General features: G+C 43.1%; 1 protein-coding gene across 3 annotated transcripts in view; it reads left to right on the forward strand.

Annotated features, from left to right (window-relative positions):
* The window catches only part of BEGAIN (brain enriched guanylate kinase associated), a 265,926-nt gene extending 244,718 nt beyond the window's left edge, over nt 1-21,208 (forward strand). For 2 of the 3 annotated variants that reach the window (XM_069738130.1, XM_069738141.1), the window contains 4 exons: nt 8,744-8,851; nt 15,407-15,490; nt 16,791-16,814; nt 16,911-21,208. In XM_069738130.1, the coding sequence (XP_069594231.1) occupies nt 8,744-8,851; nt 15,407-15,490; nt 16,791-16,814; nt 16,911-18,170 (1,476 nt within the window). In that variant the 3' untranslated portion in view covers nt 18,171-21,208. Of the gene's footprint in view, nt 1-8,743; nt 8,852-15,406; nt 15,491-16,790 lie in introns of all 3 variants that reach the window. The other variant, XM_069738122.1, reaches the window with a different exon arrangement.
* Nucleotides 21,209-21,793: the final 585 nt, after the last annotated feature.

The following is a 21,793-nucleotide window of genomic DNA, read 5'->3' on the forward strand; positions in this document are numbered from 1 at the left end:
ATATTATACACCCCTCAAATGACATAAAAGGAGATGTGTGTATAATGCAAAAAGGTGGGGAGAAGTGGAATCCAAACCTCTCACACCCTTAAGGGCCCCAAAATCATTACAGAGCCTTACATGTCACAGAAACTGTATATATAATAATTAATTACATAAATATCAATTCATGGTAACCTTAATATATCAATACAAATATGCAAACATTACAGATGTTAAACCGCAGGCTTCAAAATCCGATTCAAAAGGATGATTGATTCAAACATCAGATTAGGATTGGCTCTTCTCCAAGATAAAACATCAGAGTCCAATTTTTCAAGGACCAGGGGATGAGATAAGGACTGTAGTGCGATGATGAGACAAACAAGTACTAGATCAATAAAAAAAATAGAAAAGACACACAAATTAAAATCCAAATAGGGAAACACCATTAACCTATGGAAAAGAGGAAAAGCTAATTTGCTCATTTAGACCAGCAGGGCTCATGGTATCCACTACGGTTATCCACGGGCACTCAAGGTGTGTTTCAGTTGGCCGTCCCTAATACTGCACCTAACCCGATCAATACCATGCACCTTAAAATCTTTAGGGTTACATCTGTGGTGTGACTTAAAATGGCGAATAGTCTTTAGTGAGGCAACATTATTCACCTCACTTGCGGCCATAAAATCTCAAACATGTTCGCATGTATGAACACATAATTCACGTGATGTGAAACCAATATAGCATTTATTACATGGGCACTTTGCCATATAGATGACATATATAGTGCTACATGAAATGTATTCAGTGATCTTAAATTCCCTTTGGCCATGAGTAGAGGTGAAAGACGTTGCCCGCACATAATTCCGGCATGCCATACAGTCACCGCAAGGATAGAATCCCCTATTTCCCCTTACCAGTCCCAAATAAGTTGGGTTCCTTTGCCACATAATGGCTCCTCACCAAAATGTCCCTCAAGTTTTTCCCTCTTCTTGCACTCATGAGGGGTGAATCAGAGAGGTATGTTGCAAGAGTGGGTTCAGTTTTAAGAATTGGCCAATGTCTACTCATAATTTTACGTATAGTCTCCCATTGATGATTAAAGGTCGTGATATACCTAACTTTTGATTCCTCCTGTTTTATTTCTTTCTTCCGTGTAAGTAGGTCACGTCTAATAGAATTCCTGGCATGTGTATAACCCCTTTTTAATAGATCTTATGCTATAACCTCGTGCCAAGAATCTCTCCCCAAGGTCCACAGACTGCCTTTCAAAAGATTCTTCAGATGTGCACATCCTTCTCATGCATAAAAACTGGCAAATTGGTATGGCCCCAATAGTCGAACACGCATGAGAAGAGGAAGCATGGAGAAGTGCATTCACCGATTTTTCCTTATGGAACACATTGATATGAATGGCTCCATCTTCCTGACCCAGCAACCTGATGTTGAGCAAAGAAATAGCGTGAGAGTGGAAATTATATGTGAGCCTGATGTTAAGGCTGCTGGGGTTCAGATCCTGCATAAACGTAAGGAGTTCTTCAATCGGGCCCTGCCAAATAAACAAAATATTATCTATATACCGGTACCATCTCAGAATTTGAAGGGTGGAGTGCGTGCCACCTTGAAATATGCTCCTCTCCCAGTGGCCCAAAAAGATGTTAGCATAAGAGGGCGCACACTCCGCCCCATAGCTGTACCACGACTCTGAATATAGTACCGGTCCATAAACGTAAAAAAATTGTGTGTGAGTACGAAGCGCAAGAGCCTCAACACCAGGCCCCTAGTCTCAGCATCAATGTTGCTAGATTCCAAGAAAAAGGCAGACACCTGCATCCCATCGTCATGGTGGACGGAGGTATAAAGGCCCTCAACATTCGCCGTGACAAGGAGCATATCGGGGTCAAGGGTCAATCCGTCCAAACGTCATTAATTCTTGCATTGCTCGTAAAACTCAACACTGTATAGCAGCATACAGGCAGTGATGAAAGACACAAACCTAACTAGGCTGAAACTCCTGCTAATTTCTCCCTTTCAGCACCGAGTCAGCATGGACAGCTCCCAGGTTATTACTAGTAGAGTTGAGCGAATTTCTTTGGATTCAGTACCGAATACGATCGGCATCGAATAGTTTTTTGCAATATTCGTCGAACACAGCCAAACGTCAATGTGAGTAGAAATTACTGAATATGTTCGAAACCGATCATCAAACATACATTCGGCACAAATATTGTTCGAATATGGCACGAATATGGCAAATCAGATTCGGCGAACAAATCCGAACAAATTCACTCAACTCTAATTACTAGCACCCTTGACTACAATGTTTGCTTAAATGAAGCTTTGATAGTAACTAGAGTATCACATAAAATGAAAAATGATTTTAAAATACAAGTGCTTCTCACAAAATTAGAAAATCATCAAAAAGTTAATTTATTTCAGTTCTTCAATACAAAAATTGAAAATTGAAATATATTATATAGAGCCATTACAAACAGAGTGATCTATTTCACGTGTTTCTCTTGATGATTATGGCTTACAATGATATTGTAATTTAGTGAGAAGCACTTGTACATAAGAGATGCTGTGTGATTTTTAATTTTTTTTGCATTGCTTGGGCTGTAGCAGAAAACAGTCTCTTAGGAAGCATGATTATTAAACATCCACATCATTTTGTTTAACTCGACATATAATGGAGTAACCCGAACTGTAGTGGGAAAATTACAGGCTGTAATAGATCAGAGGAAAACACGGCCACTCCGTCCCAGCAGAAAATCAGCAAAGTATACTGGGGAGGGGGCAGGTGGGCAATCTCTGTGTAACGGGTAGTTTCTGGGTGGAGAACGGTGTGCGGAGTCGGCTTCTGCTCCAATGCTCAGGAGTCCACCCAGAGACTGCCCCCGCTTACAGTTCTTCAGACAGAAATTGCCCCATACACAGCACTCTTGCCAGTCTCTGGATATTCTGTGCAGGGTATTGTAACAATCTCTGAATGGATATTGTTTTTGTGGTCAGCCTCTGGCTATGTCTGGGGTACTAAATATGGGGCAATTTCTGTCTTGAGAACTGTGCACAAAGTCAGTCTTTAGCTAGGGGTGGTCAGTATGGCCATTGCCCATTGTATGGGATTAGTATCTGACTATGTTCCTGTGTGAGGGAGTCACTAACAATGTATGAGGGCAGTCTCCTTGAAAGCATTGCATGTAGGGGCAGGATCTTTGAGGGCGCTGTGTGTGGAGGCAGTCTCTGTGAGGGTGTTGTGTGTGGGACAGTCTCTGTGGGGGGCTGTGTGTGGGGGCAGTCTCCATCAGGGTGCTGTGTATGGGAGGCAGTCTCTGAGGGCGCTGTGTGTGGGGGCAATCTCTGAGGGCGTGGGTGGGTGGGGGTCAATCTCTGTGAGGGGGTGGGTGGGGGGCACTCTCTGTGATGGTGCTGTGTGTGTGGGGCAGTCTCTGTGAGTGTGCAGTGTGTGGAGCAGTCTCCGTGAGGGGGATGTGTTTGGGGCAGTCTCTGTGAGGGTGCTGTGTGTGTGGAGCAGTCTCCGTGAGGGCGATCTGTGTTTGGGGAAGTTCTGTGAGGGCGTAGTGTGTGGTGGCAATCTCTGTGAGGGCATTGTGTGTGGGGGCAGTCTGTGAGGGTGCTGTGTGTTTGGGGGGCAGTCTCTGTGAGGGCGCTGTGAGTGTGGAAGTTCTGTGAGGGCGTAGTGTGTGGGGGCAGTCTCTGTGAGGGTGCTGTGTGTGGAGGCAATCTCTATGAGGGCGCTGTGTGTGGGGGCAATCTCTATGGGGGAGCTGTGTGTGGGGGCAATCTCTATGGGGGCTGTCTCTGACTCACTATTAGGGAGGGCAGATGGGAGCTGTAAATGAGGGAAGTATCGATGTTTTCACTGGGTCCATACCAGTACATTGCTTTGGATTTCTATTAACTCTGCTATCATACAATGGAAACATTAGGGAATTGCTCTTTATGCTGTTTTCTTACATATTGCATAGTTTCCTATTTGCATCGGCCATTCCACTCATGTTTGTTAGTGTCCATTTAAATGCTGGATCCCGTCCACACGGCAAAACCGCGCTCTCCACTCAGATAATGTGAGCAAAGACAGAATGTGATTTCTCAGGCGGCTCAGGGATGGATTTGACTAAGTTTGGAAGTTGCTGTATTTTGGAGTAAATGAAAGGACTGCGGCTGCGAATGTTTTATTGTTCGTTCCTGAACCCCTGACTAATGATTAATCGTTATAATCCATTTTCTGTGTTGTTGCTAAGCAACCCGGAACCTCAGATGATATACATTTAACTCTGTGTAGCCGGACCGTATTCCTCACCATTATACATTTTATTATTCTGTGGGGTATATTAACGTGTCAAGAAGCTTTTTCCTTCTTAGACAAATATTCTTCAAATTCCTGCAAAACGACGAATATACCGTATTTCATTTCAACCTAAGGGGCTGATTCACATTGAAAGTTAATGATTTTAATGAGATTTGCTTGGTTGAAAATATAATGAATATGTGTAGGGATTTTCCATTGGGACAAGTTCTAACCTAAGCAGAAAAATGTGGATTCCAGCACAAGAGCAATTACCATAGACCCTAACCCTGAAATAACGACTTCAGACCAGACCCCAAAATAAACACAAAAACCGGACACTAAACAAACGCAGACCCTATTTCCAGATCCTTAGCTAAATGCAGACTCCATAGATTGGACACTATGCGAGTCACTACGTGATAGTGACAGACTCCCACAAATTTACACTGCAGACATTTTTCGCAGCAAGTGCATGACATTTCTTAATATTTTGTGCACTATGCTGACACAATAAGCTGCTGCGGATTTTCCACTACACATTCACTACGTGAGAATGGAGCCTTAGATTTTGAAGCAGATCCACATCTAAACCAGAAGCTCTTTGTGAACCTAGTTCTCGTCTGTGTTCACACAATCCGTTTGCGATGCATTTTTTTTGGTTGCAATGTTCCAAAAATGTCATATAAAAGCAGCAATTTTACAGAATGTTAGAAAATTGTGGCTTGATTGGAAATGCATCAGATGAAAAAGTCCTACACTGAGTTCATATGCTGTATCTGCTTTACGTTTTTTTCTTTGCATTTCTTTCTACTATTGTGGCAAAAACCATAATGTGTCTGCAATGTGTGAACACAACCTTATTGCATGCACTCTTCACACTCATTTAAACCAGGGATCCCCAACTCCAGTCCTCAAGGCCCACCAACATGTCATGTTTTCAGGATTTCCTTAGTCTTGCCCAGGTAATAATTGCATCACCTGTGCAATGCAAGGGAAATCCTGAAAACATGACCTGTTGGTGGGCCTTGAGGACTGGAGTTGGGGACCTCTGATTTAAACCACTGGCTATGCAGAGTGCAGCACTCAAATTGCCACCAGCTGCTGCACTCAACACTTATTGAGCTCAGCTTCGTCAGTTCATCTCTGCAGAGCGTGGCAATGGAGCCAGCTTTGCTACTGGCTACTGCGCTCTGTGTAATGAATGTGCAGAACACAGCAGTCGGTGACAAAGCTAACTCTTTTGTTGCACTCTCATCTGCTGCACTCTGCTGAGGCAGGACTTGAACTGATAAAGCCAATCTCAATAGTATTCAATGTGCAGAACGCACACTTGTTGATGATTTGACTGCTGCGCTCTGCACGCTGTAGAGGTCCATAGTGCGCCTCCTCGAGTGGTCCAAGGTGATCTTCCCCCTGCCCTCTCCTACTGTAGACTCCACTGTAAATGCACTTGTGAAGCCAAGTTGCATATGATTAAGAAGATTAATTTCTATGAGATGCAGCATTTCCTATAATAATATTAGTATTCAGTTATATAATTGCCTAGTTCACGTGCTGTGAGGTGGTCGCCTGCTCCATGTTCTGTCCCTCAGCTTTGTACCACCCGCGTTCTAGATGAATCAGGTCTTAGCAGGAGACCAGGTGCAGTAACAGCCTCCCTATTTACTTCTCTTTCTGTGTCCAGAAGGACTCCATCACATCACAAATGACCTATTGTCAACCAGTGTAACACCAAGCAATTGTCTGTGCGGGCTGAAATCAAGGACACGCCGGGTTCTACGGCTCTGCAAACTAATGACAACGCAGGTTCAGTTAAGACCAAAGCCAGAAAAATAGAGAAAGGTACAAATGCGGGAAAAGAAAGTATATTCTTTCTTTCTTTTCTCTTGCACCCTTCTAAAGACATTTTTTTGACAAAAAACGAAAATGGCAACGCAAATAAATGAGGATCCTACAGAAGTGACCATAAGTACCGTAAATGCATTTGCCAAGTGCATACGCTGGCAGCACCAGGCTTCTTGCAGGCAGAATTGCTATCTTTGCACTTTGTATTGTTTTATATTAAATTATATTATACAGAGCAATGATATCACTTAATAGTAATATTATTTAATGAGGACCTGTCACCAGGTCAAAAGTGGGCAGTTTTTGCTATTACGGTATACACTGTTCCCGAGTACTTTTTTAATCTGCCATGTGGGTGTCCTTAGGGTGCTCTGCATAATTGCCCTGTGACTCACAGGCCCTTGGAAAGATAATGTATACTAACCGGAAATAAAAGGCCCATCTTTCTGGAACTATACGGGGGATCTGAAAACAAAAAGCTGAATACTCGGGAGAAGCAAGAGTGCAATAAGAGGAAAAACTGGCCATTTTTCACTTGGTAAATAGTCCTCTTTAAAGTATGAAAAAATTATCAGGTGCCTATCCTGAATCGTGGCACCCGTCGCCAATCCACTGTTTCAGAAAGTAGTAGTAACAGGAATGCAGAAGAGTACTACTCTGTTAGCCGGGGTGTAGCAAGGCCAGAGCGCATTCTAGCCAAATACTGGATGTTCTGTCGACAATACAGATGTGTGTGGTTCATCCCCTTCCAAAGGTCTATTATTATTTCTACAATGATGGTCCGAACCCCTCCACATTTACCATACAAGGTACTTGAGGATGAATTCAGATGAATGATATTGTCCATCTGAGTTGAATCAGTAGTGCATTAGGTTTCTCACTGATCCATTGACTAAGAAAGAGGAGACTCATCCAAGAATCAGACCAAAGTACCATGAATTACAATTTGCCGATCATGAAAAGTGCACATGTGAATTGGCCCCAGGTTATTCTTGGTCCATGTTCTGTCTGATCTATGCTTGTACAGAGCTCGCACATTACTCTGTGTCCAGACGTCTGATCTCCTCTATATTATATTGGAAAGGACTGGATCCCACATACAGCATACTATGAGGGAAGTATTCAACTTCATTTCGGAAATTTTGGGCCTGTATTCTTGCTGAAGACCCGGTTTTAGTTCAACTGGAAAACTTCCAACCGTTTACTGCGCTGGTTACACATTATATCTATATTGACAAATGACTGACAATTCCTAGTTTATCAGAGTCTCCCGTCTCTTCTTCTACCTAGAAAAATAGTCAATACCATTTGGAATCCATTTTGCTAATCCATTTTGATCTAATCCATCACGTGGTAAAGATCTAGACTATTGGAAAACCTGGGGGAGGGGGGGAATACTTTCTAGAATGTTATTTTTTTCCATATGAACAACTGGATACTTTAATTGGTTAGCATCACAAGAATTAGTTTTAATTTTCATTCTTTGCCTGAATTAGTCAATTTATAGTTCCCCAATTTATTTTTTTCTCTCTACTTGTGAGTATAAGCCGAGGCACCTAAGTTTGCCACGAAAAACTGGGAAAACGTATTGACTGGTATGCATTGTCCCCTAATCACTATTCTGGTATATATGGTTCCTCATCCCTATCCTTGTATGCATGGTTCCTCATCCCTGTCTTGGTATGCATGGCTCCTTATCCCAATCCTTGTATGCCTAACTCCTTATCCCCATCCTCGTCTGCATGGTTCCTCATCCCTATCCTTGTATGCATGGCTCCTCATCTCTGTCCTGGTATGCATGGCTCCTCATCCCTATCCTTGTATGCATGGCTCCTCATCTCTGTCCTGGTATGCATGGCTCCTTATCCCTATCCTTGTATGCATGGCTCCTCATCCCTGTCCTGGTATACATGGCTCTTCATCCCTATCCTTGTATGAATGGCCCCCCATGAGAACAGGGTAAAAAAAACCCTCTTACTTACCTTCCCCTGCAAGCCCTCGCAGCATCTTTTGTTCTGGCTTCCAGCAGCTCCTGCGGCCGAGTGATCACGTGTCCCCACTAATTAAGGTAATGAATATTCACCTTTCTCCACTCAGCTGGGACACGTGATTGCCCGGCTGCAGGAGCTGCTGGAAGCAGGAACACAAGATGCTGTGAGGGCGCGCAGGGAAGGTAAGTAGGAATTGGGTTTTTTTTTTACAGCTGCTGGAAGCCATCGGCTGTGGTTGTAACTGTGGGCGCGCTATAAGAGAAATGAATATTCATTGCCAGTGCAGTGAATATTCATTTCTCTTTAGAAGCAGGCACAGTTACAGCCACAGGCACCTGCCTCTTGTGACCTGCTGCTCCACCGCTCCCACGCTGGCTTCTGGGACAATGACTTGTGTGTAAGCCGAGGGGGGTGTTTTCAGCACAAAAAAATGTGCTGAAAAACTAGGCTTATATACGTGTATATACAGTACATTGTATCTCTGTAATGAGTTTTCCTTTCTTTCCCCTTTGTAATCCTTTATTTTTGTTAATAGTAAGAAAAAAATAAATACATTATTTGACCCGTTCTCTTTTTGAATGAAAGAAGAAACATATTCACTATGTATTTTCAGGGACAACATTATGAAGAGGAAAAGAGAGCGCTGGGTCACGAGGTGATTGCCCTGAATAACCATTTGCTGGAGGCCAAGGTGACAATTGACAAACTCTCAGAAGATAATGTAAGTACTCCTTTTGTGCATGTAATGGAGTACTTCAATTGCCAAAATAGTAGAATGTGGCACCATAAACTGGAAAAATCTTAGTTACTTACAAGTAAAGGGATTGTCCAGAGCCCATGACGGCATCAAATGAGAGAGGGTGTCCGCCCATCAAGAACAGGAAACCTACTGCATAAAAGGGGCGGTACCGCTCCTCCGCATCACTTGGGTTTCAGAGCAGGAGAGACCTCCAAACAGTCATTAATACAACCATCCCCAATCAAAATTTCTAATTAAACATCCCTACGTAGTGCACACCAACTAGTGATAAGAAGGGAAGGAATATAATGGTGCTGTCATGGGCTCTGTAATATCCTGTTACCGGTATGTAACTAAGATTCTCTCATGAAAGCACCACCTGAGAGAAAAAAAACAAGGGAGGGATTACAGCTTGTAACACATTTCTCCCAAAGGCAAGATCAGCAGAGACGGATATATTAAATCAATAATGCTTATAGAAGGTGGAAGGAGAAGACCATGTCGCTGCCTTACATATCCTGTTGATCAATATTTACACTTTCTCAGCCCAGGAAGTCACCATGGCCCCGGTTGAATGAGCCACCAAATTCTCTGGCACTGTTATGTTGCTAGAGGAGTGGGCTAAGCTAATGGCGTCCCTGATCCATCTAACTATGGTACTTCCACCCCCTTGATACCTTGAGGCCTTTCCTAACTTCCTTTAAGGAAATAAATAAGGATTTACTCTTCTTCCATTGTTTTGATATAGCCAAATACTCTACCAGGACCCGTTAAACATCTAGCGTGTGAAGTATCTGTTCCTCTGCATTCTTAAGATTCCTAGAAAAGGAAGGGAGAACAATCTCTTGGCTCCTATGAAATTTAGATGCCACTTTCGGAAGTTAGGCTGGGTCTGGTCTTAATATGACTATCTTCAGTGACTTGTGTACGGTAAATAGGTGGCTAATAGACAGAGCTTGTAAGTGATTCTACGGGCAGATGTTAGGGCCACCAATATTACCGTCTTTAACCCCTTTGTGACCTCCGCCGTCTTAGTACAGCGGAGGTCGCTTCCCTCCCTTTGATGTGGGCTCCGGCGATGAGGCCACATCTTTCCTGGGACATTTCAGCTGTTTGGAACAGCTGGCATGTGCCCGGAACAGCCGCGGGTGGAATAGTGATCCACCCGTGGCTATTAACTTACTAAATGCCGCTGTCAAACTCTGAGCGCGGCATTTAACACGAGCTTCCAGCCATCGGGCTGGAACTCCTCACACAGGTAACCTCTGTCACATGATCTCGGGTCACCGGTGGGTTGGCATGACAACCAGAGGTCTCCTGGAGACCACTATGATTGTCAATGCAGGATTGCTATGAGCGCTGCCCGGTGGTCGTCGCTCATAGCAAGTCAGCAATTCTACTACATACAGGTGATCTGGGTTATGGCAGCTTCTAGTCTCCCATGGAGACTATTGAAGAATGCCAAAAGTTAAAAAAAATAATGTTTTTAAAAATATTGAAAAAATAAAAGTTTAAATCACCCCCCTTTCGCTCCATTCCAAATAAAACAATAAAAAAAATACACATATTTGGTATTGCTGCATTCAGAATCGCCCGATCTAATAATTAAAAAAAGGATTAACCTGATCACTAAATGGCATAGCAAGAAAAAAAAGTCAAAACGCCAGAATTACGTTTTATTGGTCACCGCGACACTGCATTAAAATGCAATAATGGGCGATCACAAGATCGTATCTGCACCAAAATAGTATCAATAAAAATGTCAGCTCGGCACACAAAAACTAAGCCCTCACCCAACCCAAGATCATGAAAAATGGAGACACTACGGGTCATGGAAAATGGCACAATTTTTTTTTTATTTTTTTTTTTTAAACTTTGGATTTTTTTTTCACACCTTAAATAAAAAAAGGGCCTAGACATGTTTGATGTCTATAAATTCATAATGACCTGGTGAATCATAATGGCAGGTCAGTTTTAGCATTTGGTGAACATGGTAAAGAAAAAAAATCAAAAAAACCTTGTGGAATTGCATTTTTTTGCAATTTCACTGCACTTGGAATTTTTTCCCCATTTTTGAATACATGATATGTTAAAAGCAATGGTGTCGATCAAAAGTACAACTCGTCCTGCAAAAAACAAGCCCTCACATGGCCATACTGAAGGAAAAATAAAAAAAAATTATGGCTCTGGCAAGAGGGGGGGAAACCGAAACGCAAAAATGAAAATGGGTAGGGTCTCTAAGGGGTTAAAGGGAACCTGTCACCTGAATTTGGCGGGACCGGTTTTGGGTCATATGGGCGGAGTTTTTGGGTGCTTGATCCACCCTTTCCTTACCCGCTGGCTGCATGCTGGCCGCGATATTGGATTGAAGTTCATTCTCTGTCCTCCGTAGTACACGCCTGCGCACGGCAAGATTGCCTTGCGCAGACGTTTACTATGGAGGACATAGAATGAACTTCAATCCAATATTGTGGCCAGCATGCAGCCAGCGGGTAAGGAAAGGGTGAATCAAACACCATAGACCAGACTCCCTGGACTATGCAGTCTCTGAGATGTGCTCCCCATCCCTCTGAACTTACGTCTGTCATGATTACATCCCTGATCTGATAGGACCGAGGGACTCCCTGAAACAGATTCTCCAATTCCAGCCACCAAGTCATGGAATTGATTGATACCAGGGAAAGTGATATCTTTCCCTCTAAACAGCCCTCAAGTCTTTTTTCTCCTTTTAGAATGTTCTGCTGTAAATATCTGGAGTGTATCTGGGCCCACTAGACCTCAGCAATACAAGAAGGAATTTTCTCTAGAAGTGACATTGTCTTCCTTAGAGTCATAGCCGGTTTGGTAATTGCTGCTGATATATGGGATATGACCTTGTTTTTCTTCTCTTCTGGTAGACGACAAGTCTGTTCTCTTTGAGTCTAAGATAAGCCCTAAGAAGGACTGAATCCTTTGTGGTTCCAGTTTTGATTTCTCCAGATTTAGTAACCAACCTAGCTGGGTAACGCTGGTTCTGACCTTCTTTAGTTGTTAATTGCAGTGTTCTACTGATCTTCCAACCACCAGAAAGTCATCCAGATATGGAATTATTAAGATATTTCATTCTCGGAGATGTGCTGTAACTTCCAGAATAATGTTTGTAAATACCCTCGGGCCCATAGATAGGCCGATGGGTTGGGCCCTGTACTGAAAGTGCTAGAGCCAGACTTGCATGTTTATATACAAGGCTACTCTCAAGAATTATTGGTCTTTCACATGGATTGGGAGGTGATAATAAGCGTCCTTTAAGTCCAGGACACTCATATAACATTCTGGGAACAGCATTTTTATGGTCGATGTTAAGGACTCCCATCTTGAAGGGCCTGTAGATCAGAAACTTCTGTCCTTTCAGATTGACTGTGGTCCTGAAGGTGCCGTTGTTTTTTTCATCAAGAATAGGGGAGAATAGAAACCTTTCCCCCTGCTGCGGTACTGGCACCTCCGTTAGAACTTGTTTCTATACTAAGCTTAAATACTTCTATCTCCAGGGTTAATTGTTCCCCAGGAGTCCTGGGAGATGATATCCTGAAGGTGTGCAGAGGAATAGATCTGAATTCTAGTTTCAGCCCTGATCGTATTATTCCCAGAATTCAGGTGCTTGATTAAGTCTTCTCCCAGGCAGGCCAGAAGTGGGACAGCCTTCCTTCTGCCTCGGGAAGCCAGTCATTTAGAAGGCTTTCTGACCTCAGAAGAAGAGTCCCCGAACATGAAGCTTCCACTTTTTTCCTTCCTCTCCTTCCACTTTCCCTGTTCTCCGAAGGACTTGTTTCGTTTGCAAAAGGAACTTTTATAATGTGGAATGGATACACTGGGAAATCCCTTCTTCCTGTCTGCCACCTTGTCTAGAATATCATCAGGTGCTTGTCCGAAGAGATATTTTCCCTTGCATAGGACCAAACATAATTTGGCCTTAGACTTGACATTCCCAGGTCAGTTCTTGAGCCATAATGCTCTAGGGGTGGAAATTGATAAATTTGCTGACCTGGCTGCCAACCTGACTGAGTCCGCTGAAGTCAGCACGGAAGGCAGCAGCCCCTTGCATTAGTGGGAGATTGGCTAAGATCTTATCTCTAGGAGTATTGTTCCTAACCTGATCCTCTAGTTGCTGTAACCAAACCATCACTGATCTCTCCGTGCAGGTTGCTGCTTTTGCTGGCTTCAGTGCCCCTGCTGAAGACACCCATGTTTGTTTCACATAGGTCTCTGCTTTTTTGTCCAGGGGGTCCTTAAGAGTACCAAGATCTTCAAAAGGCAAGGTAGATCTTTAGGAGGATTTTGCCACTGTTACCTAAATCTTAGGGGTTTTATCCCATATGCCTGTTTCTTCTTCATCAAGTTGGGACCTCTTTTTTTAATGATGATGGTAGTGGACCCTTTTTCTCAGATTGTTCCAGTCTCTATCAATAAGCATTTTAATCTTCTCATTGACGGGAAATGTACGCCTTCTCTTTTGCTCCATACCCCCGAACATAATGTCCTGAAGGGTTTTCGAGTCTGCCATGCCCATGGTTGTCCTAATGGCTCTTACTAACTTGTCCATGTATTCCGATGGAAAAAAAGGCCTACACCCAGCATCACTATCTAAGAAGGAGATAGAAGAGGAGTCTGATACATTTCTATCCTCTAATATTACTGATCATCTGAATCAGAAGCCTGTTTAATGAGTCTCTGATTTATAATTTAATTATGGATTTTAGATCCATAGCAAAGCTGGGGGTTTCTTCAGAGATGGTCTTCTGAATACAATCGGAACACAGTCTCTTTATATATGTGTTGGGTAGATTATACCTGCACAGTACACATTCTATACTATTCTGCTTGGCACTACACTTCATGGGCGTTCCCTAGTAAAAAAAAAAAAAATACATGGAGAAAAAGGAACTGTTTAACCTGGTGAACTTTCACAGAGATCACTCACCATTCTGACGTTCAGTCTAGGGTACCGGAGATGGAGGCTGGATCGGTGCACATGATTGTTCTCCGCTGGAGGTGGTGGACTCATGACCTGCCCTGTTCTGTCTTGCTGCCACTTGTCCGACTGTCACTGCTGTGTCCCCGACACTGGCGCTATCTCTGCTGCTGTGGTGGCTGATGCTCCTGAATCACATCCATTATTAGGATGAAGCTGCTGCAAGGCACTACAATATTGTGACCATCCCTCTTATATTTTGCAGGACGGTCCTACCACACCTCCCTTCCGACCCTCACCTTTTACCGGGTCAAAATTGGTCCGGTGCATTGTGCGCGGCGAGCCTCAGTAATCCCTGCGCATGCACAGACCCAGATCGCCACATAATTTTCTGGCGTGCTGCGTCACCACGGTGCACCAGATATTCCATCCCGCACCCTGCACGTGCGCAGACTTGCGTGGCCATGCTTTCCGGCACACTCATCACTGAGGCGCCCTTCTTCTACCAGCGCACTCCGCATATACACAGACCTGGCAGCATGTCCCAATGCACTCAGCATGGGGTATTCCGGGTCATCGTGTCAGCAACAGACTTTTACCAAGAGGTCTCTGCCTGCACGCCCCGAGCTCCTGGCCAGCGGTGCATCTCCAGTCCAGAAGGCATCCTGTCCATGGACACTCTCCAGTCCTGGGTAAGTCCTAAATGTACTGCTTTACTTAGGTTCCCTTATGGACAGGAAACCAAACTGATGCGGAGGAGAGGTACTGCCCATTTATTCAGTGGATTTCCAGTCCTTGATGGGCAGATACCCTCTCTCAGGTGGTGCGGTCATGGGAGAGGGGGAAAAAAGAAATTGAATCTCTAGTTCTGTTCTTTAAGTTGTTCCAACAGTGATAACTGCCACCAAATTTTAACATGAAATGGTGTATCTAAGATGAGATATTGCAGCCGACGCCTAGTCTGAGGGCTTGATTCAACATTTGAGTTTGTTTGGGTTTTTTTGGGTCTCTTATTTTTTGCTTTGATTGACAGGTCACTCCTCTGCACGGGTGCCATTATTGCCTGGGGTTTGTCTCATCAGAAGAGGTAACACATGCGCAGTAAGCTCCTGATGGCTTTGCGTTGTCAGTTCACTGATCTCTCAATATCATTAGGTGTTACTGCGCATGTGCCACCTCTTCAGAGACAAATCCCAGTGAATGACGGCGCCGGCACAGGGTAGACAAATCACGGAGACAAAAGTCACCTGTCAATGTAAGGCCGGAGGATGGCAATCCGAAATGAAAAGAATTTTATCACTGTAAAAATGGTATCCAGGTAAAACCATTTACATTATGTCTTCGGTGTATAACTTTTACTCTAAAATAAAGCCAATTGTTCCTTTCATAATTTTATTTTTCTTCTTTATGAATTGTATGAGCTTGGAAACTTTGCACTCTGGAGGTTTCTATTACTTTTGCTTCATTGTTAAAGGACCCGCACTTTTCTAAGGGATGAACGCAATGCCAGACACAACCCATAGAAAAGTATGGCGCTGTTAACAGTTACTACGATCTGATTTAACCCTGCTGTTCCATTTTTCCCTTAGGAATTATACAGGAAAGACTGTAACCTTGCCTCTCAGCTGTTACAGTGCAGCAAAAGTTACTACAGAGCACACAAACTATCCGAGGTGAGACGCAAGTACCTTACCATATAGTAGGTTTATGTAGAGGAAAATACAATTGAGTTTGGAGTTTAGCTCACAACCAAGGAGAATTGAATGGTGCATTAGGGGTCATGTATGTACCCAGCTATGCCATTCACACTGATGAAGAAAGCCGACTGCAGTGTCATAGACTTGGCTGGAGCAGTAGGGCATCCGGTTAGATCCAGCTGTTACGGCAATCGGTATGTGTCTCAGTCGTGGGACCCACACCCACCTATCTACCAGTTCTCACCTTTCCAATTTGGACTGCCTTTTTCTTTAATATACACATTTGGAAGATGTGGTGTCCTGTATATATTTCTACATAATGGTTGTAAATAGGATGAGGCTGAAAAATTAACATTTCTTGGGGTCTGGCAGTACCAGGCAGTGGGCTGACGATTCACAGTCCACTCCCTGTGAGATGCTGCAGCACATAGAAAACTATTAGTTTGTGAGTAATAAAAAATTATCTGTATTAAATGTTGGAAATGTTCGTTATGGGTTTTCTGATTTCAGTTCATCTTTGGTTGCCTGCATAACGGGGAAACTCCTTGTCCATATTTCCTGTGTGTGTGGCATAGGGAAGGTGCATGAGAGATGTATTTATAGGGTATTCCCAGAATTGAAAATTAACACCTGCCCATGGTATAAGGGAAAAATTACTGATCAACAGGGGTCGGACCACTGGTAACCCCATTAAACCCAAAAACGGGGCTATCCCAAGTTAAGTTTTGCATTGAGCACAAATTGAGCATGCGCACCTCTGCTACTTCATTGTCCATAGGACTGCCAGAAATAGTGGCATATTGTCCTCCGCTTTCTCCGACAATAAAACGAGTGGAAGTCAAGCATGTGCACTTCAGCTGCATTCAATATGTGACTGGGCAGTGCCATTTTTCTTAGGATTGGGGTGGTCAAAACCTCATCTAGCAGTATGTTACCCCCCCTTCTGTGGATAGAGACTTTCAATTCTAGAAATTCCACTTTAGCACTGGCCACATTCCCATTTATTTGCCAAAATTTGGAGAGACTGGAAAGGGCAGAACCCACTGTGCTGGACTGGGTGCAGCTATGTATTAACTAGTCACATATTCATTAGTGGCAGCCCATAGCGGCTCCAGTTATTATTGACCAATCTCACCCTTAGGGCTACAACTTTTAGAAAATTGGTCGTCTAGTGGTTACAACCTCGATAAAGATAACCAAGAAAGTATGATTGATTGGGAACTTTTTTGTGCATTGGTAAGTGAAGGAGTTAAATATGTCTTCTCTTTTTCTGCAGCTCCCGGCTGACTTTCAGGAAAGAGTAAGTGAACACTTGGAAAATCATGGGTGTAAACTAAGTGTGCCCCTGTCTAACACCTCATATGCTGACAGCATTCCTACTTGTGTCATTGCTAAGGTGTTGGAAAAACCCGATCCCAGTAGCCTGTCTTCACATCTGTCAAGTGCATCAATGAGAGACCTTAGCTATGAGCAGGAGCGCATTCAAGAGCCTGAGGAGAAACTCCGGCAGAGACAGCAGTTCAAGTCTGAAATTTACTGCAGCGACACTGCTCTCTATTGCCCAGAAGAAAGGAGACGGGATCGGAGGCAGAGCTTTGATGTGCAAGTTAAAGACGAAGCCTTCTTAAGATCCCAGAACTCTACAGAGAGCACCGTAGAGGATGGATTCCACTCGAGCTTCTCACATGAAGCCTTCAATGAATATGTAGCCTCCTTACCCACATCCAGTTCATATTCGAGTTTCAGTGCTACCTCCGAAGAGAAGGAAAACAACCAAGCCAACACTTTAACTGCCTCTCAGCAGGCCATCTACATGGGCAACAGGGATGACCTGTTTGAACGGAAGTCTACCACAGGCTACGAGCACACCACGAGTCCAAGATTTGTAAAGTCCAAGTCTGTCCAGCATATGGAACACAGTCCAGAAAATACAGCATCTCCCCACTTCACCAGATCCTCTTCCTATGTAGAGGAGCCTTTTCATTTCTCCAGAATCCGTACGCAACAAACACTAGGTGCTCACAAGTCGCACAGCGAGTGTAGAAGCTCCCATCTCTCCGAAGACGATTTGCCAACCAGGTGGAGGCAACTAAGTGTGGAAGATATCGGCGCCTACTCTTTCAGCAACGATGGTCGAATATCACAGTGCAGTTTCACGGAACAGTATTTTGCCCCCAGTCCGGTTAAACAGTTGGAAAGCAGGATGAGCCCATTGTACGCAAGCTATAAACAAGACAGCTTTTCGGAAGGGGAAGAAGTTTGCCAAAGCAGAATGGGAGACTCGTGCTTTCTCCGTACAGACTCTGGCTTGAAAATAGACATCAGTGCCAGCTGCAAACAAGAAATGCTGTCTACCTTTAAGTCAAAAGAAGCAAGAGACCAAATAAGCGAGAGGATGTCCGTTCAGATAGGGAATAAGAACGTAGACCCCAATGCCGCAGCCAAGAGGGAATATGTTGATGTTAGTCCCAATAGCTCTGCAGAATCTCTCAGTCAAAGCCCTATGGAGGTTTCGGACATACACCAGTCTTCCATTGACCAAGGACATGCAAGCTTTCATGGCAAGCCCCAGCAATTCCAAAGAACTGGAAGCATTGGGTTAACGAGAAAAGATAGTCTTACAAAAGCACAATTATACGGGACACTGTTGAATTAGCGATCTTCCAAATTGCAATAAGATTGCCGAGAGCGGACAATGGATTCTGAGATGTTTATAGAGTTTTCATTGAGCCAGTATTAACATTTCTCTATTAAGTGTTTGTGTATCTTGCACTTTTGTGGAAAGCTTCCAAAATCCAACAAATGATCCTGTACATATGAGATTTACCTCGCTGCATATGTGCATAAGGCCATTCTATAAATATAAAGGGGGAGGGTGTCAATCACAAATAAGTGGCATAGGGTTATAACCAAAGTAAAACAAAGAAAAAAGTCAAGAAACAATGAAGTAGCCATTAATTCTAAGAATACCCAGGAAAAGTCACAGTCCTATAGCAGGAAAACCAGATGTATCAGGGTCCTAGATTACATGAGTTGTATGATACTGTATCTGCCACTGATTTAGCAGCTCATCTTTATCCCGGCCTTAGCTTGCAAAACTCCATATTGACTATTCAGCCGAAAACTTGACCCCCTATTTCTTTCATTTTTTATATATAAAAATGCTTTGAACCAAAGCAAATCTTGACTATAATCATCACTCAAAATCCGCTTCAACAGGGGCCTCGTATTTTATGTGAAGGCACAATATGCAAATTGCATTCATTTTTCACACAATATGGCACATGAAGTACCATAGGTTTACAAGAAATACACAGCCATGACTGGCAAGTAAGCAGAAGGGTATAAGAGGTCAAAGTCCTTATTTCTTTTATATCAAAATTAAGGCCACAATTTCTTAAGACTGGAGATTTGCACACCAGTGTTAATGACGGGTGCTTCAAAGTAAGATGCGCCAGATTCATAAGAGGCCTGTGCCCTCTTCCTGACTTTGGCGTATATTTGAACTGCCGTGCATCTTTGCCAAAAATATACAGCAGCCAGGGCGGAACATACATCAGTCACATTTACACCACCTTGTGTGATATATATTGTGAAGAATTTGTCTGGAGCACTTGGACTTGACCTGTCCGTGCTCCATCCATTTTTCTCTAAAACTATAAAAGAGGCAACATTTTCCTGCAACTTTGAGTTGTTGCAAAAAATGTGTGACATTTCAGAATTTTTCAGAAAACTGCTGGATGAATCGGTCACCAAGAGTGCACTGACAACTCTAAGATTACTGGATTGTGGTTGGGAGGACATTATCCATGAATGAAGATATGGATAAGTTCAAGTACAGTTTGATTAACTGTTTACTCCTCTACGGGGCTCATTGGTTTAGATTACCCATTTTTATAATGTCAAAATGTTTTTCTAAAATTAAAAAAAGTTGTTTCCCTTTCAGAAAAACTTAGTCCTCGGGTGCAGTTTGTTGTAAAAACAATTTAAAATTGCTTTACTCACTGTCCCTAGGTCCACTGGTGACTCTAGGCTGTTTCTCCCGGTATCTGATATCGACTACAGTGGTGACATCCTTGTCAAAAGTGAGCTCTGCCCGTACAGACAACGCCCCACCTAGAGCTGCTGAGCTCACGGGATGCAGCCAGTACCAGATCTGGGAGCAGTGACAGAGAAGCAATGTTGGAAGGTTGTTTTTATATATATTACAAAGTGTACTTGGGGACCAGCATTTTCTGAAAAAAGTTTAGACTCTGTAAATAGCAAAGTGTTTTATTGGCTACCTGAGTTTTGGTTGAAGGTAATCAATTACTGAAAAGTAGCAGTACCTACGGGGAGGTCCTTGAATTTGCAATACGCCTTAGTCCAACCCATGGTTTCGTTCCAGCTAAGCAGATTTGGAGAAAGATAGGTAAAAGAAACACAAAGCGATAAGAACAAATTTAAATGGCTGTCACCTATATTTAGTGGAAAATCTAAATTTTTTGTTCCTGAATTGTTTACAATGTTGATGAACTTCTGACATGTTATAGTGCCTAGAGGGAGGTCCCTCAGCCCCTGGTTCCACCCATGCCTTTGTCCCATCCTGACAGATTTAGGGGATAGGTGAAAAGAGCATAAAGTGCCCCTATTAATCTGTTGCATTATGAGCTATTGCGTGCATGTGATACAAGGCTACTAATTCAAGAATTTAAGTAGAATGCCCGTTAATTCTTCATACGATCAATATGAAGTTGGCCATGAGGCCTGCTCAGTTGTCTTGCAGGGAATCTTGGTATTAGTTCTGCCACTAACCACATTCTGTATTCTTCACGACCAATGTCACAGTCAGTAGAGTGGTTTACCAAGATATTTAGTGGTCAGTGCAGGAGAGACGAGAGCTAAGACCCTAAAGGCTCCTCGTGTGCTACCTCAGAAGTAATTGAGGAGCTCTTTGTGAATATGTTTTCTATAAGCTTGCATTTATATTGGTAATAACGCATGAACTGTCCTTAATGGTGTTGTGTTTTGCATTACTCAGTGAAAGCAACAAGTTGAAATATTCTTCTTTTTTTTTCTTCTAATAAGGACGTGTTACTAATTGATCACTTGGCTGCATATTAGGGAGGACGATGACTTGAGAAACTGTAGTTCTATAAAGCTCGACATCTTGGACTCTGGCACCGATGAAAGCCGAGCAGATTTAGTGCACATTAGTGTTCCTTTTTTTTCTTTAACGCAACCACTCTTTTCTCAGGAATACGTTCCCCGTAAGACATCCAGATGACCAACCGGGACATGAGCTTAAACTAACAGATGTTTTTCTGCCTCTTCCAAAACGCTGCACTTCGAAAATGGAGACAGAGGTAGAATGTTCATAAAGCCGGGAGGCTGCGCACATCCAATGGTCTCGCGATTGAGATATATGCAGTTTGCATTATCATAATTAGTACGTCTCATTAACAATCCTTGCCTTGTATACTGGACCATACCAGATGGGTTTAACACAGACACATTGTTGATTCTAGAGTTTTGCTGCCACTTTTTTCCTTCACTTTCTCCCAAATCGTCCCTAATTTGTATATTCTTCTAGTCTTCTAACTGTGAAATACCCTTTTTTAGGGAGAAAAAAAAACACGAAGAATGCATTTTGAAATATTTTGTAATTTTCAATGATGAAAACTCTTAAATGAATAAAAAAAAATCTGAATTACCAAAAGTTCTTTCTGTTCCTACAATCATCAACTGCTTAACCTTCGTCAGGCTGCATAATTTCACAATGTTAACAGGCTGCAGAGGTACAATTGTACCTTCATATATATTTTATTGAAATTTGGCAAATATATTCTGGACCAAAACTGCAGAGATGTCACGAAATTTCAGCCCTCTACGGCTTTTCGAAAAAAAAAGTTATTGCAATTTTAAAACAGAATAGTTACAATTGTACCTACTCAGCCGGACGAAGGTTAAAGGGGTTTTCCAAGTTTAAAAAATATTACTGCCTTCTTCCAAAAAAACAGTGACACAGCGTTGTGCAGGGCTATCGTCACCAGTGTCATAGACACGAATGGAGAGGCGGGGCGCATGCATGACTCCCAAACTACAGGTGGGGCTCTTCAGCATACCGTTCTTGGGATTGGTGGGGTTCCCCTATCTTGTCACAAACCCTTTAAAGGGACACTGTCACCTGAATTTGGAGGGAACAATCTTCAGCCATGGAGGCGGGGTTTTCGGGTGTTTGATTCACCCTTTCCTTACCTGCTGGCTGCAATATTGGATTGAAGTCATTCTCTGTCCTCC

Source organism: Ranitomeya imitator, chromosome 1 (genome assembly GCF_032444005.1).
Source record: "Ranitomeya imitator isolate aRanImi1 chromosome 1, aRanImi1.pri, whole genome shotgun sequence".
NCBI classification, from domain to species: domain Eukaryota; kingdom Metazoa; phylum Chordata; class Amphibia; order Anura; family Dendrobatidae; genus Ranitomeya; species Ranitomeya imitator.